The 15,791-nt window shown below is 42.7% G+C and overlaps 1 protein-coding gene across 2 annotated transcripts in view; it reads right to left on the bottom strand.

Annotated features, from left to right (window-relative positions):
• Positions 1 to 13,640: 13,640 nt before the first annotated feature.
• Positions 13,641 to 15,791, bottom strand: part of LOC139173037 (solute carrier family 2, facilitated glucose transporter member 11-like) — a 34,867-nt gene continuing 32,716 nt past the window's right edge. For both annotated transcript variants that reach the window (XM_070762482.1, XM_070762483.1), the window contains one exon: positions 13,641 to 15,504. In XM_070762482.1, the coding sequence (XP_070618583.1) occupies positions 15,301 to 15,504 (204 nt within the window). In that variant the 3' untranslated portion in view covers positions 13,641 to 15,300. The remainder of the gene's footprint in view (positions 15,505 to 15,791) is intronic.

Below are 15,791 nucleotides of genomic sequence, written 5' to 3'. Positions count from 1 at the left end.
GCTGGGATTTATGCAGCAGAAGCCGGTCCCGTAAGTAATCTGGTCCGATGCCATGTAGGGCTTTACAGGTCATCACCAACACTTTGAATTGGGTCCGGAAACCAATCAGCAGCCAATGTAGGCTGTGGAGTGTTGAAGAAACATAGATGTATCTGGGGAGAACCATGACGGCTCGTGCGGCCGCATTCTGCATGATTTGTAGTTTCTGAACTCTCTTCAAAGGTAGCCCCATGTAGAGAGTGTTGCAGTAGTCGAACCTCGAGGTGATAAGGGCATGAGTGACCGTGAGCAAGGACTCCCTGTCCAAATAGGGCCGCAACTGGTGCACCCGGCAAACCTGGGCCACTTGGGAAAAGAGCTGATATAGTTCCCATCTTCAAAAAAGGGGGGAAAATAGACCCAGGAAATTACAGACCATTCAGCCTAAACATCAAAAAACAGATCTGCCAACACCTAGAAATAAACAAATTAATAACCAAGCCTTGTTAAAAACATTGGTTTGGAAGTCTACCTTGTCCAAATGCCAAAGTCCAAGTACACCATGTCCACATTTATAAAATGATACTGAAGGCATTTCATGTGATTTTGATTCCATACCTCTGTTTATACAACCAAGGATTGTATTTGCTGTGTTTGGCTGCGGCCAAACACGACTGGCTCATGTTTAAATGATCATTCTATGACTCCAAGACCCTGATGGAACCTTGTGGTACCCCACTACTCACTGAGTACGGTTTGTCAGCCAGTTACAAATGGTGGTGATGCTGTCTATCCCATATTTTTCTATTTTTCCAAGAAGTAGGTTGTCAATATCTATGTCCACAACATTTAAAAAATAAAGATATAATCTTTATTAACAATAAATAGAGAAAGGGTACATAATAAAGAGAAGGTCCAAATACAAATTGAACTTTGAATGTATGGTATTAACTCACATTACATATTAGAAATGGAAAAGAATATTTAAGAAAGGAAAGAAGAGGAAAACAAGAAAGAGAGAGGGGGGAAAAGAAAAAGAAGAGAAAAAGAAAAGAACAAGAAAGGCAAATTTATATCTATAAATCTATAAAAAACTATGCTTGTTGTCAACCTATCTGTTGACTATGTTAACTTATAGCTTCTTAGTACTTTATGGAGTGGTTATACTAAATGCGACTTCTGAAATTCATGTTATATTTCTGTATTCTTTTTTGTCCAGCCAAATATATCATTTATTCCACACTTTGTAAAATTATGTTTCTTCTTTGTCCTGTAGTTCTACAGTAATTTTTGTCAGTTCAGCACATTCCAATATTTTGTTAATAAAGTTTAAGGTCACTGGGGTATGGTCCAGTTTCCAAGTTTGTGCGAAGGTTATTCTTGCAACTGTTAATATATTAATTAATAAGTATTTATGTTCTTTATATAGCTGTTGTCTAATTATCCCTAGTAGGAAGAGTTCCGTCTTTAGTGGGATTGACTTCTGAATAATTTGATCTAAGTATTTTTTAATTTTTAGCCAAAAGGCTCTGTTTTTTGGGCAAGGTTAGGCTTTCAAAAACTGAATGTCTTAGATCAAATTATTTTTGATCCAGATAAACAAATAATATCAACCCTTTATAAATTTCTATTACAATATTAACTTTTTGAAGAAAAGGTTAAAGGAAATATGGTCCAAACCTTTGGTTATATGATAAATCTATCAGAATGGGAAAAAATCTGGACCCAGAATTACAAATTAACCATAGCCACTAACTTTAGAGAGAACATTTATAAGATGGCACCTTCCTCCAGCCCTGCTATCTAAAATGTTTCCAACTACAACTCCTTTCTGCTGGAAATGGAAACAAAAAATAAGGACCTACTACCACCTTTGGTGGACGTGCCCCAAAGTTAGAATCTTTTGGCTAAAGATTAAAAAATACCTTGATCAAATTATACAGAAACCAATCCAGTTAATTCCTTTTAGGCATAATTAGACAGCAATTAAATAAAGGCGACAGATACTTACTACTAAACATTTTAACTACTGCAAGAATAACATTCGCCCAAACCTGGAAATTGGATCATACCCCATCTACCCTAAGTTTCATTAACAAAACTCACGAATGTGCTGAGCTGATGAAAATGACCCTACAGGACAAAGAGGAATCAGAGGTCTACAAAGCGTGGAATAAATGGTACATTTGGCTGGAGAAAAGACAACATATAACGCCATCATGACCCTCTTACCCTCCACCCAAACAACTATCCCACAAATCCATAAAATAACATTACGAATCATTGATAAAAGGATGAACAAATTCAAAATGACAAAATTGAAACTCTAACTCAAGTTTAGAAATTCAAAACTTTCATTTATACTGATAGTAAAGATCTTAAAAGCTGTAATTGGGTCAACAGATAAGTTGACACTATTTACGACATCTGATAAATTTATAGATATGAATTTACCTCTTCTTTTCTTCTCTCTTTTCTAATTTCTTTTTTCACTTCGTTTCACTTCTTTCTCTTTCCTTTTCCTTTTTTTCCTTCTCTCTCTCTCTCTCTCTCATTCTTTAGTTTTCTTTCCTTTTATATATATGTGTGTATTTCGACTTATAACTATATACTCAAAACCTATATACATTTGTACCAATATTCGAATAGTCCCTTTGCTTTATGTATCCCCTCCCCGATTTATATTCAATAAAGATTATATTTTCTTTAAAAAAAAGAAGTTTGTCTAAGATGTTCATTTTTTAAAAGCCTAGTTTCACCTTGTCTTTATTGTATCTTGATTTAATTTGAAAGTATTGTAGCCAATCTAGATTAATACCTCTTTGGATTTTAGTGGGTCCTTTTCATCCAGTAATACCTTATACGTTATAGTTTTACCTGGGGCTAGGGCATTGTCCACAGCATTTTGCTGGTCTACAAATTTAGACCGAGTGGCTGTGGGTTTTGCCTCCCAAGGGCAATTCCATCTGTTCGTCCATCACCCTGGGGGGGGGATTATTGACACCCTCGGAGAGGGTTTGCAACTTGGACGTCCTCCTCGATCCACAGCTCACATTAGAGCACCATCTTTCGGCTGTGGCGAGGAGGGCATTTGCCCAGGTTCACCTGGTACACCAGTTGCGGCCCCATTTGGATAGGGAGTCAATGCTCACAGTCGCTCATGCCCTCATCACCTCAAGGTTTGACTACTGCAACGCTCTCTACATGGGGCTATCTTTGAAGAGTGTTCGGAAACTTCAGATCGTGCCGAATGCGGCAGTGAGAGCTATTATGGGGCTACTCAAATTTATTTATTTATTTATTTATTTATTTATTTATTTACTTACTTACTTACTTACTTACTTACTTACTTACTTACTTACTTACTTACTTACTTACTTACTTACTTATTGGATTTGTATGCTGCCCCTCTCCGTAGACTCGGGGTGGCTAACAACAGTAATAAAAACAGCATGTAAAAATCCAATATTAAAACAGTTAAAACCCTTATTATAAAACCAAACATACATACACACATACCATGCATAACATTGTAAAGGCCTAGGGGGAAAGAGTATCTCAGTTCCCCCATGCCTGGCGGCAGAGGTGGGTTTTAAGAAGCTTACGAAAGGCAAGGAGGGTGGGGGCAATTCTAATCTCTGGGGGAAGTTGGTTCCAGAGGGCCGAGGCCGCCACAGAGAAGGCTCTTCCCATGGGTCCCGCCAAGCGACATTGTTTAGTTGACGGGACCCGGAGAAGACCCACTCTGTGGGACCTAACTGGTCGCTGGGATTCGTGCAGCAGAAGGCGGTCCCTGAGATAATCTGGTCCGGTGCCATGAAGGGCTTGCCCACGTCTCTTCAAAACTCCGCAGCCTGCATTGGCTGCCGATTAGTTTCCGGTCACAATTCAAAGTGTTGGTAATGACCTATAAAGCCCTACATGGCATCGGACCAGAATAAAGACTGATGGAAAGAATGAACTAAGCAACTCTGCTTTCTCTCTCTTGCCTGTTATTCCCTTGCCATGTTTTCTTGTTAGTGAACTGACTGTTTCCTTGGCTGTACCTCTATGGTTTGTCAGCCTATATAGAGGACGTTTTCTCAATGTTGATATTTCCTCAATGTCATCATGAGAACAAAGAAATAAAGGAAAATCAGTCTGATTGTGCTATATACAGCAGAGCTCATCAAGATAAACTTTCCCAAAGCATCAGAAGGCAGACAAGAAGCAACAGGTGGAAATCTATCAAGGAGAGAAGGGCCTGGAATTAGGGAGAAACTCTCTAACAAGTAGAGAACAATCAATCAGCGGAACAGAAGTTGCCTTCGGGAGGCCTGGTTGTTTGATCCGTGGAGGTTTTTAAGAAGACAAACAGACTCTGACAGAGACAAATCAACACATAAGAAAAAGAAAACCAAAAACCAAACAAAACCCAGCACAACAAGGAACCTCTGTAAGTGCACTCTAAATTCCTCTACTCCGGAAAAATACTTTTAATTCAACCCACCCTCCTAATAACCCAACGAGCCAAGTACTTCCGCCCCCACTCCCACTCCCATGAGCAAACCCTCCCAGCACCAACCTTACCCTGCTGGGACGCTCCTGGCAACAAATCTTGCCCTCCTGGGACGTTCCCGGCACCAACCTTGCCTTCCCGGGACCACGAGCTGAGTCCACCATCTTTTGCCTAGTAGAGGCTTCAGGAGCAAGCCAGGCGCGCGAACGACGCAGGGGCTTCCCCCTGACGTCAGTGGAGGTTACCCAGAGCCCTCCCCTCCACCCGACGCCCAGCTGACTACGGAGCTCGGCCCGCACCATCCTTGAACGCTCCTGGCACCAACCTTGCTCTCATCGAAGGCTCTAGCCTAGCCCTCCTGAGCCCACGAGCACTAACCCAGCCCTCCTGAGTCCACGAGCCGAGTCCGCCATCTTAAGCACAGCGGAGGCTCCAGAAGCACGCCGGATTGATGCAGGGGCTTCTCCCTGACGTCAGCGGAGAATACCCAGAGCCCTTCCTTCGACCCGACGCCCAGCTGAGCTCGGCTTGCACTCGACTTCAGGAGGTTCCCCAGTGCTCCTGAAGTCAGCGGGGGAAGCCCAAGCCCGCTCCGCTACCTTGCCTTGCACCCGTCGACCTTGCCTTGCACCCAGCTGCAATCCTGACACTCAGCAAATAGCGAAGCTTTGCACCAGCATTTAGCTGACATTGGAACGTCAGCGGAAGAAGCTCAAGCCCGCTCCACAACCCAGCTTTGCACCCGCAGCCTCCTCTTACCCCCAGCAGCTATCCCAACACCTTGCTGACAGCGGAGCTCAACACTGGCTCACAGCTGACATAGGAACGTCAGCGGAAGAAGCCCAAGCTCCACAACCTGGCCTTGCACACGCAACCTCCTCTTACCCCCAACAGCTATCCCAACACCCTGCTGACAGCGGAGCTTGACACCTGCTTACAGCTGACGTAGGAACGTCAGTGGAAGAAGCCCAAGCCCGCTCTGTGACCCAGATTCGCTCCCACAACCTCCTCTACCAACAAAACAGCAGAAGAAGCCCTAACCTGCGACCCTGCTGGCATCCTACACCTAGCTGACATGGGAGGTTTCCCTGAACCCCCAGACATCAGTGAAGGAAGAAGCTCTAGCCCAGCTTGAACGGAAACTGCCTAGAGCCCTCCACGGAGCCCTTCATAATTGCCGGCCTCACCCATCACCCAGCTGTCGAGTGTCACTCCCCTGGGAAAGCCAAATTGACCCCCCCCTAGCCCAGCCTTCACACCCAACCAAGCACACAGCCAAAGTAGAAAGCAGAAGACGCCCAGAACATAACCTGAAGACCATAATAATATAACAATAATAATCGCACATACAGAAGTCACCTGTAAACCAACTTAGTCTGTCTTTTCGCCCGGAGCCCAGCTATCACATCAACGCAAGACACTCAGAACCCTCTAACAGACTTACAAACCCCACCCCCGCAACCATGCCATCCAAGAAGAAACCCCAAACAAACCAAGTTAACATTTCTGTTAATAATTGTGTTATATGCAACAACAATATAAATTCCCAAGAAGGAACCACAAAGTGTCACTCCTGCAAAAAATCAGCTCACCATACCTGCTTAAACATCAACAAACATGTTGCCACCTTTCTACACGACAACCCCTCTTTCTACTATTCCTGCCCATCTTGCACTCCCAAACAGGACTCCTTCGACAACTTGTCCGAGGTAATCTCATCTGCAGTCTCCAAAACCCAACAATCCTACACTGATAATATCGAACCACGGATCGCCTCCTTAGAAAAAATCATCCAAGACCTGATTAACACTAAAACACCTAATCAAGCACCCCACACCACCTCACAACCACCACCTTACTCCCTACCTAGGCCACCAAAACCTCTTCCTCCAAACCCTACCACCAACATCCCCACCCGGGTGAACGATGCCATGGAAAGGGCACAAAAACGCCACAATGCCATCCTTTTTGGCCTCGAGGAAAACGGAGAATCTGACCTAACAAATATACGAAACATTATCCACAATCAACATCCTCAAACAATTACCCCGGATGTCATCCTAGAGGTCTCCAGAAGCGGCCCCACACTAAAGTACAGCGACGGATCAACGGCTCCCCGACTGTGCAGAATAGTCTGCACTAATGAAACTTCCAAACAACAATTCATCAGGACCATGAACACCATTGCCAGAAACAACACCAAATACAACAAACTCAGATGCAGACCTGACTTAACATTACTTCAACGTATCTGCTCCCGTGAACTACGCGCCGAACTCAGGAGACGGTGCGAACTCGGCGAAAATAACCTCTACATGGACTACCGCTCTGATTGCATCAGAACCAAAACCCACAACCCTCCCTTTATCGTCAAACCCACTACCCCTCCTCAACTCGCCAACACTTCTCCACCCACCATCCCACATCAACAATCGGACCTCCCCAACACCTCCAGCAATGAATAGGAAAATGCACCCCTTACTACCTCGCCTTAATCCTGCCACAACTCAACCCAATCCAATCCCCTTCCTGAACACAAACACAACCTCAAATGCAAACTAATCAATGCAAGAAGTTTAATCAACAAGTTATCAGAATTCCTCCTTCTACTCAACACCAACTTATTTGACATAATCTTTGTTTGTGAAACATGGCTGAACTGTTCCTTTCCTGACTCCATCATTACACAAAAGCTTACCTAGGTATGCCCATGTTTCACCATCACTCCGCAGTCTGCATTGGCTGCCGATCAATTTCCGGTCACAATTCAAAGTGTTGGTTATGACCTTTAAAGCCCTTCATGGCATCGGACCAGAATACCTCCGAGACCGCCTCCTGCCGCACGAATCCCAGCGACCGATTAGGTCACACAGAGTGGGCCTTCTCCGGGTCCCGTCAACTAAACAGTGTCGGTTGGCGGGCCCCAGGGGAAGAGCCTTCTCTGTGGCAGCACCGGCTCTCTGGAACCAACTCCCCCCGGAGATTAGAACTGCCCCTACTCTACCTGCCTTCCATAAACTCCTTAAAACCCACCTTTGCCATCAGGCATGGGGGAACTAAGACATCTCCCCCTGGGCATGTTTAAATTGTGTATGGTATGCTTGTGAGTGTGTATGTACTATATGGGGTTTCTTTTTAAATCTTAAATGTTTTAAATGTATTCAGATTATTTATGATTTGTTTTTCTCTGCTGTGAGCCGCCCTGAGTCCTCGGAGAGGGGCGGCATACAAATCGAAATAATAAATAAATAATAAATAAATAAACTACCTGGTTTTCCGGTCCGACCGTGAATCCCGCAGAGGAGGTGGTGTAGCCATATTCTACAAAAGCTCACTCAATCTAAAAAACATTCAAGTCGCACAAGATTTATTCCTTCCTGAAACCCTAATCTGCGATCTTTCCCTCAACACCACTCTCCGCTTTTTACTGTGCTACAGAGCTCCAAACTATGACACTTCCCATGCATCAAAATTAACTTCCCTACTAACATGGGCATCCTCCTGCCCCTACCCCATCATCTTCCTAGGTGACCTCAACCTACCACACATCAACTGGACACTAAATGAATGCTCCACCGAACCTATACATACCGCCATCTACAACAGCTGCCTCGACCTCATCTTCTGCAATAGTAAAAGTGCTATTTATGGACTGCATATCATAGAACCCTTCTCCAACAGCGACCATAGTATGATCAACTTCAACCTCAACCTACGCCATCATAACACTCAACAGAACAACGCGACACCTAAGTACAATTTCAGGAAAGCCAACTACGAACTCATAGACGTCAATCTCTCATTTATTAATTGGCAATCCCTCTTCTCCAACTGCATCTCCATCGATGACCTCTACAACACGTTCTTACTCCAAATCAATAGACTTATAGATCTGTATGTTCCAATTACCTCTCCTAGAAGAAAACAGAAGAACAACGTTCCCATCTAATTAAAGAAACTACAAACCAAAAAACGATCCCTCTGGCGTAGAAACAAAAAAGGTCCTGTAAACAACTTTTAAAACCGCTACAGAAGAATATGCCAACAAATAAAAGTAGAATGTCTAAACTATCACAGTGAACAAGAGGAAAACCTCCTACGCACCAAATCTAACTGTGCCTTCTACAACTTCGTCAACAACAAACTTAACGACTCCAGACCTATTCCACCTCTCATTGGACCACACAACAAAGAGTACCACGACGACCCATCCAAAGCAAATCTATTCAACTCCTTTTTTGGCTCCGTTTTTGTTAACAGTAATGACTCATCCCCCCTCTTCGCAAATCGCACTCCTAACTCATTAAATAACCTAAGCCAAATCATCTTCACCACAGACTACGTTGAAAAAGCAATCCGTGATCTCAAACCTTCCCTATCTGTCGGACCAGATGGTCTTTGTGCATACTTCCTAAGAAAACTCTCATCTGCCATAGCTGAACCCCTAAGCATTATCTTCCAAAATTCCTTCATGACCAGCACTCTCCCCAAACTGTGGTTAAAAGCAGTAGTCATCCCCATCTTCAGAAAAGGAGACCCATCACTAGTTGACAACTACAGACCAATATCACTATGCTGTGTACCTTGTAAAATCATGGAATCAATTATAAATCGTTCAATCACTCTTTACTTAGAATCTAACAACCTACTATCAAAAAAACAATTTGGATTCAGAAAGAAACTATCCTGCAACCTACAACTACTCCACTGCAAAAACATCTGGACTACCCACCTTGATCAAGGAAAATCCATCGATGCAATCTATATCGACTTCTGCAAAGCCTTTGACTCAGTGGTTCACGACAAACTTCTCCTAAAACTCAAATCCTATGGCATCTCAGGTCTCCTCCACAACTGGATTACCGCATTCTTGTCAAACAGACAACAAGTTGTCAAAATCGGAAGCGCCATTTCCTCCCCTGTCCCTGTCAAAAGCGGCGTTCCCCAAGGCAGCGTACTAGGTCCTACTCTTTTCATCCTATACATCAATGACCTCTGCGATAATATCGTAAGCAACTGTGTACTTTTTGCCGACGATGTGAAACTTTTCAACACCACTGACAACACACTCACTCTCCAAAAAGACCTTGACTTCGTTTCAGATTGGTCCAACACCTGGCAACTTCAAATATCAACCAACAAATGCTCTACCCTCCACATCGGCAAAAATAATCCAAACCACATATATGAACTGAATAAACAAATCCTCACTACCAACCAACACTCAGTAAAAGACCTTGGAATACTAATATCAAATGACCTAAGTGCTAAAGCCCACTGCAACAATATCGCCAAAAAAGCCTCCAGAGTTGTTAACCTGATCCTACGCAGCTTTTGCTCCAGCAATCTCACACTACTCACAAGAGCCTACAAAACCTATGCCAGACCCATTCTCGAATACAGCTCATCTGTCTGGAACCCCCACCACATCTCAGACATCAACACTCTCGAAAACATCCAAAGATACTTCACCAGAAGAGCCCTCCACTCCTCCACTCGAAACAGAATACCCTACGAAAATAGACTAACCATCCTGGGCCTTGAAAGCCTAGAACTACGGCGCCTAAAACACGATTTGAGTATTGCCCACAAGATCATACGCTGCAACGTCCTTCCGGTCAATGACTACTTCAGCTTCAACCGCAACAACACAAGAGCACGCAACAGATTCAAACTTAATACGAACCGCTCCAAACTTGACTGTAAAAAATATGACTTTAACAATCGAGTTGTCGAAGCGTGGAACTCATTACTGGACTCAATAGTGTCAACCCCCAATCCCCTACACTTCTCCATTAAACTCTCCACGATTGACCTCTCCAGATTCCTCAGAGGCCAGTAAGGGCACTGATGTGCCTATCGTCCCCTGTCCAATTCTCTTTCCTTACCCCTTTTATCTTATATATTCTCTCCTCTATATATATTCTCTTCCTATCCACTTCTCTTCTTTTTTACTTCCTATCTTTATATATATTACCTAATGTCTATTCTCTCTCATATGTATTGTATATTGGACAAAGAATAAATAAATAAATAAATAAATAAATAAATAAATAAATAAAAATAAAGATATAAAACCCTTCATGGCATCGGACCAGAATACTTTCGGGACCGCCTTCTGCCGCACGAATCCCAGTGACCGGTTAGGTCCCACAGAGTTGGCCTTCTCCGGGTCCCGTCGACTAAACAGTGTCATTTGGCGGGACCCAGGAGAAGAGCCTTCTCTGTGGCGGCCCCAACCCCCTGGAACCATCTTCCCCCAGATATCAGAGTTGCCCCCACCCTCCTTGCCTTTCGCAAGCTCCTTAAAACCCACCTCTGTCGTCAGGCATGGGGGAATTGAAATTTTCTCTTTCCCCTAGGCTTATAGAATTTATACATGGTATGCTTGTATGTATGAGTGGTTCTTTAAATTGGGGTTTTTAAGATTATTTTAATATTAGATTTGTTTACATTGTCTTTTTTATTGTTGTTAGCCGCCCCGAGTCTTTGGAGAGGGGTGGCATACAAATCTAAATAAATAAACAAAAATAAATAAATAAATAAATAAATAAATAAATAAATGATTGGACAGCCACTTGTCTGAAATGGGCAGGGGTGTCAAACTCCTGGCATTACTTTCGGAACCGTCTTCTGCCGTCTTCTGCATGAATCAGAGGCAACCGATAAGGTCCCACAGAGTTGGCCTTCTCCGGGTCCCGTCAACTAAACAATGTCGTCTGGCGGGCCCCAGGGGGAGAGCCTTCTCTGTGGTGGCCCCGGCCCTCTGGAATCAACTCCCCCCCAGAGATTAGAACCGCCCCCACCCTCCTTGCCTTTCATAAGCTACTGAAGACCCACCTATGTCACCAGGCATGGGGCAACTGAGACACCCCTGGACCCACATAGTTTATGTATGGTATGATTGTGTTGTATGATTTTTAATGATGGGTTTTTAAATGTCTTTTCATTATTGGATTTGTTATATTGCTGTAATTGTTGTGACTTGCTCCGAGTCTCCGGAAAGGGGCGGCATACAAATCTAATAAATAATAATAATAATAATAATAATAATAATAATAATAATAATAATCCTCATCATTATTGCATCTTCGTCATGTGACGTGTCGTGATTCCCCACCCTTTGGTAAACCTTTGGTAGGGGTGGCCAACACATGATGCAAACGGCCCAGGGGCGATGAGTTTGACATCCCTGGTCTAGGGTTTCTTGCTTGAGCAGGGGGCTGGACTAGAAGACCTCCAAGGTCCCTTCCAGTTCTATTCTGATTTTGTTGTTCTGCAAATTTAATCATTTTAATCAAAGGATAGAACAGAACAGAATGATAGAATTTTATTGGCCAAGTGTGATTGGATACACAAGGAATTTGTCTTGGTGCATATGCTCTCAGTGTACCTAAAAGATAAGATAAAGGTTTCTGTGGTGTGATCTGTTTTGGAGAAATCCATATTATCTGATAGAAACATAGAAACATAGAAGACTGACGGCAGAAAAAGACCTCATGGCCCATCTAGTCTGCCCTTATACTATTTCCTGTATTTTATCTTAGGATGGATCTATGTTTATCCCAGGCATGTTTAAATTCAGTCACTGTGGATTTACCAACCACGTCTGCTGGAAGTTTGTTCCAAGGATCTACTACTCTTTCAGTGAAATAATATTTTCTCACATTGCTTTTGATCTTTCCCCCAACTAACCTCAGATTGTGTCCCCTTGTTCTTGTGTTCACTTTCCTATTAAAAACACCCCTCCTGAACCTTATTTAACCCTTTAACATATTTAAATGTTTCGATCATGTCCCCCCTTTTCCTTCTGTCCTCCAGACTATACAGATTGAGTTCATTAAGTCGTTCCTGATACATTTTATGCTTAAGACCTTCCACCATTCTTGTAGCCCGCCTTTGGACCCGTTCAATTTTGTCAATATCTTTTTGTAGGTGAGGTCTCCAGAACTGGACACAGTATTCCAAATACTTGCTTTTCTTACTGCCCGACCACACTGCTCACCCATTTTGAGACTGTCAGAAATCACTACCCCTAAATCTTTCTCTTCTGAAGTTTTTGCTAACACAGAACTGCCAATGCAATACTCAGATTGAGGACATTTGGAAGCATTAAACTGCAGTTTCCATTGCTTGATGGTAATAGCTCTGCTTGTTTCTTGGTACAGTGTTTCCTTGACTTTCGCGGGTCCGCCATTCACAAAAAGTCTATACCACGGGGTTTAAAAAAAAAAAAATTAAAAAATATTTCACTCTTTTTTTCTACACCATGGTTTTTCCCGCCTGTGATGTCATACATCATTGCCAAATTGTTGTTAATAAATAATTATGTTAATAATTATCAGGATCATTAAGTATCTTCTTCAATGGTGAGTACCAGTAATAATGGTGAGTAATAATCTAAAGGTTAGGGGATGTCCTGCGATACTGTTCATAGCCAAAAATAGTGTAATTACTTCCGCATCTCTACTTCGTGAAAATTTGACTTTCGCGGGCGATCTTGGAACGCACCCCCCGGGAAAGTCAAGGGAACACTGTATTTGCGAATCTGTTGCTTGATTATCTTTTCCAGAATCTTCCCAGGTATTGACGAGGCTGTAATTTTCTGTATATATATATTTTCCTTTTTGGAAGATGGGAAGGTCATCGGCTCTTTTCGAGTCCTCTGGTAGTTTCCCGGTACTCCAGGATCTTTAAATATGACTGATTTATCTTCAGTTGGGCTCAGGGATGAAATTCAAAATTTTCCCCTAGCGGTTCGGTGGGCATGGCCTGGTGGGCGTGGCAGGAGGAGGACACTGCAAAATCTCCACCCCCATCCCACTTAGGAGCCAGCCAGAGGTGGTATTTTCTGGTTCTTCAAATTACTTAAAATTTCTGCTACTGGTTCTCCAGAACCTGCCAAATTTCACTTCTGGTTGGGCTCCTGAAAGATCCTCTGTCAGAGCCCAAACCTGAATTCTGAAGTAAAAATCACCTTTCCCTGCTCTAAGTGGAAATTTGATAAAATTACTTAATGAAAACTTAGCTATAGATTAGAAAGAAGAAATAACCCAAGAATGTAGTCAAGCTGTGTATTCGGTCCCCTGGCTGAAAACTCCATTGTACACCCCATGTTTTGAGTGAATTGGACTGGGAGCATTTTGGAATTGAGTTACTGTTCTTTTCTTTTTTTTAACATTTTTTATTATGCTGTTAGCACATTCCAAGTTGCACAGAAATAAAGTGTTAATAAAACCCTTGGGTATGTTATTTGTTTAAGGTTAAATACCTTAAGTCCTAAAGCAGAAAGAAAGAAAGAAAGAAAGAAAGAAAGAAAGAAAGAAAAAAGAAAGAAAGAAAGAAAGAAAGAAAGTGTTGTGGTTAGCTCTGGCCCAGCTCCTGCGGCATGTGGATGGGGGAGACATCCATATGCCGCAGGCCTGTTTTGCCCCCGGTGGAATCTGCTGATGAAGGCTCCTCTGATCAAGAAGACATGAGTGACAGGGAGGAGGAGAGTGTAGCAGACAGCTCAGAAGGAGATCAATTATCTAGCTCCTCCTTAGATTCGGAACAAGAGTTAATGATACAGCCACGCATGCGGAGAGTGATGCATAGGCAACAACAACTGAGAGATTATTATCAAAGAAAATGAGGCCACCTGTGGTTGGGTGGGGCTGTGGTGATTAGTGAGGCTGCTATAAATAGCAGCCTGTGGGTTTGACCGTTGTGGAGGATTATCTGATCGTTGTGTTTCGTGCCTGCCTTGCTGACTTCGACCTTTGTGTGCTGATTTTCCCCCGCTTTGAAACTAAACCAGAGCAAAGTGTGTTTCACTTTGTGAAAGAAGAAGGACTGTGAATTGCCTCACAGCTGCAAGCTAAGTATCACAGAACTGATAAGGGACTTGTACAAATTACCAGTTTGTTTGGAGACAAGTGCTCTTTGTTATACAAAAAGAGTGCTTAGTTTATTTGAATTTTTGTTATAAAGAACATTGTTTTGAATTTTCAAACGTGTGTGTGTCTGAAATTTGTATCTGTGAATTTTCGGGAGGAGTCTACCAGAGAGCTCGACAGGACAGAAGGAAAGAAAGAAAGAAAGAAAGAAAGATAGAAAGAGGAAGAAAGAAAGAAAGAAAGAGGAAGAAAGAAAGAAAGAAAGAAAGAGGAATGAAGAAAGAAAGAAAGAAAGAAAGAGGAAGAAAGAAAGAAAGAAAGAGGAAGAAAAAAAGAAAGAGGAAGAAAGAAAGAAAGAAAGAGGAAGAAAGAAAGAAAGAAAGAGGAAGGAAGAAAGAAAGAAAGAAAGAGGAAGAAAAAAAGAAAGAGGAAGAAAGAAAGAAAGAAAGAGGAAGAAAGAAAGAGGAAGAAAGAAAGAAAGAAAGAAAGAGGAAGAAAGAAAGAAAGAGAAAGAAAGAAAGAATGAAAGAAAGAAAGAGAAAAAGAATGGAAGGAAATAATTCCAAGCAGCAACGCTTAAGCAGCCGTTTTTCAACATTAATTAGGTTGGCACAACTGGCTGAGCTGAGATTCGAGTAGGGCCACGAGTTGATTTTCCAGCGGGTGAAAAACAAGCAGGAAAAGCATTTGAGCTGAGCAGGGATGAAGCCAGCAAGCAAAGGCAACCTGTTGGGAGGGATCTAGAAGTGCTCAGCCAGAAATAAAGGGTGCGGGTTACAGGATGACTGCCTGTAATCGTAGGCGGCCATTTTGTTCAGATTAAAATGAAGATGGGCCTTCCCAGGAGCCCAAACTGCCGCGTGACAAGGGAGGAGAGACATTCGTCTTGGCAGCAGAGCCCTTCATCCACGATGCCCGGACCTTCCTATATCTTCCTGGGCAGATTTAGAAACTGGAGTAGACTGAATGGTCCTCACTGAAATTTTTTCTGAGAGCAGCAAGTTTCTTTCCCAAAGACGATGTGCTGAATTCCTCTGTGATCTCTACCGCAGATTTGCCTTTCGTCTCCGGGAGGAATAAGTAGAAGAATATCGCACAGCCAGAGAGAACGGTGGCGAAGAGGAGGAAGCAGAAGGGACCCAGGCTTTCCTGGAATGGACACAACAAACAGCAACAGTCTCATTAGTGGTTGAAGCCATTGAACAAATTCCCTCTTTTATCATCTCCAAAGTTCAAGCTGGAATTGTGGTCTAGTGGTGAAAAAACAGAAACTGCACCTAGAGAAAGGTACTCTGGGGCATTAAAAAAATAATAATAATAATAATAATAATAATAATAATAATAATAATAATAATAATTTATTAGATTTGTATGCTGCCCCTCTCCGAAGACTCAGAGGTTGGAGGAATGGGCGCCTCAGATGATATTGACTTTGA

The sequence above is a fragment of the Erythrolamprus reginae genome, chromosome 10 (genome assembly GCF_031021105.1).
Source record: "Erythrolamprus reginae isolate rEryReg1 chromosome 10, rEryReg1.hap1, whole genome shotgun sequence".
Lineage (NCBI taxonomy): Eukaryota > Metazoa > Chordata > Lepidosauria > Squamata > Dipsadidae > Erythrolamprus > Erythrolamprus reginae.
The sequence above is the reverse complement of the archived record's forward strand: the minus strand, read 5'-3'. Positions and strand labels throughout refer to the sequence as shown.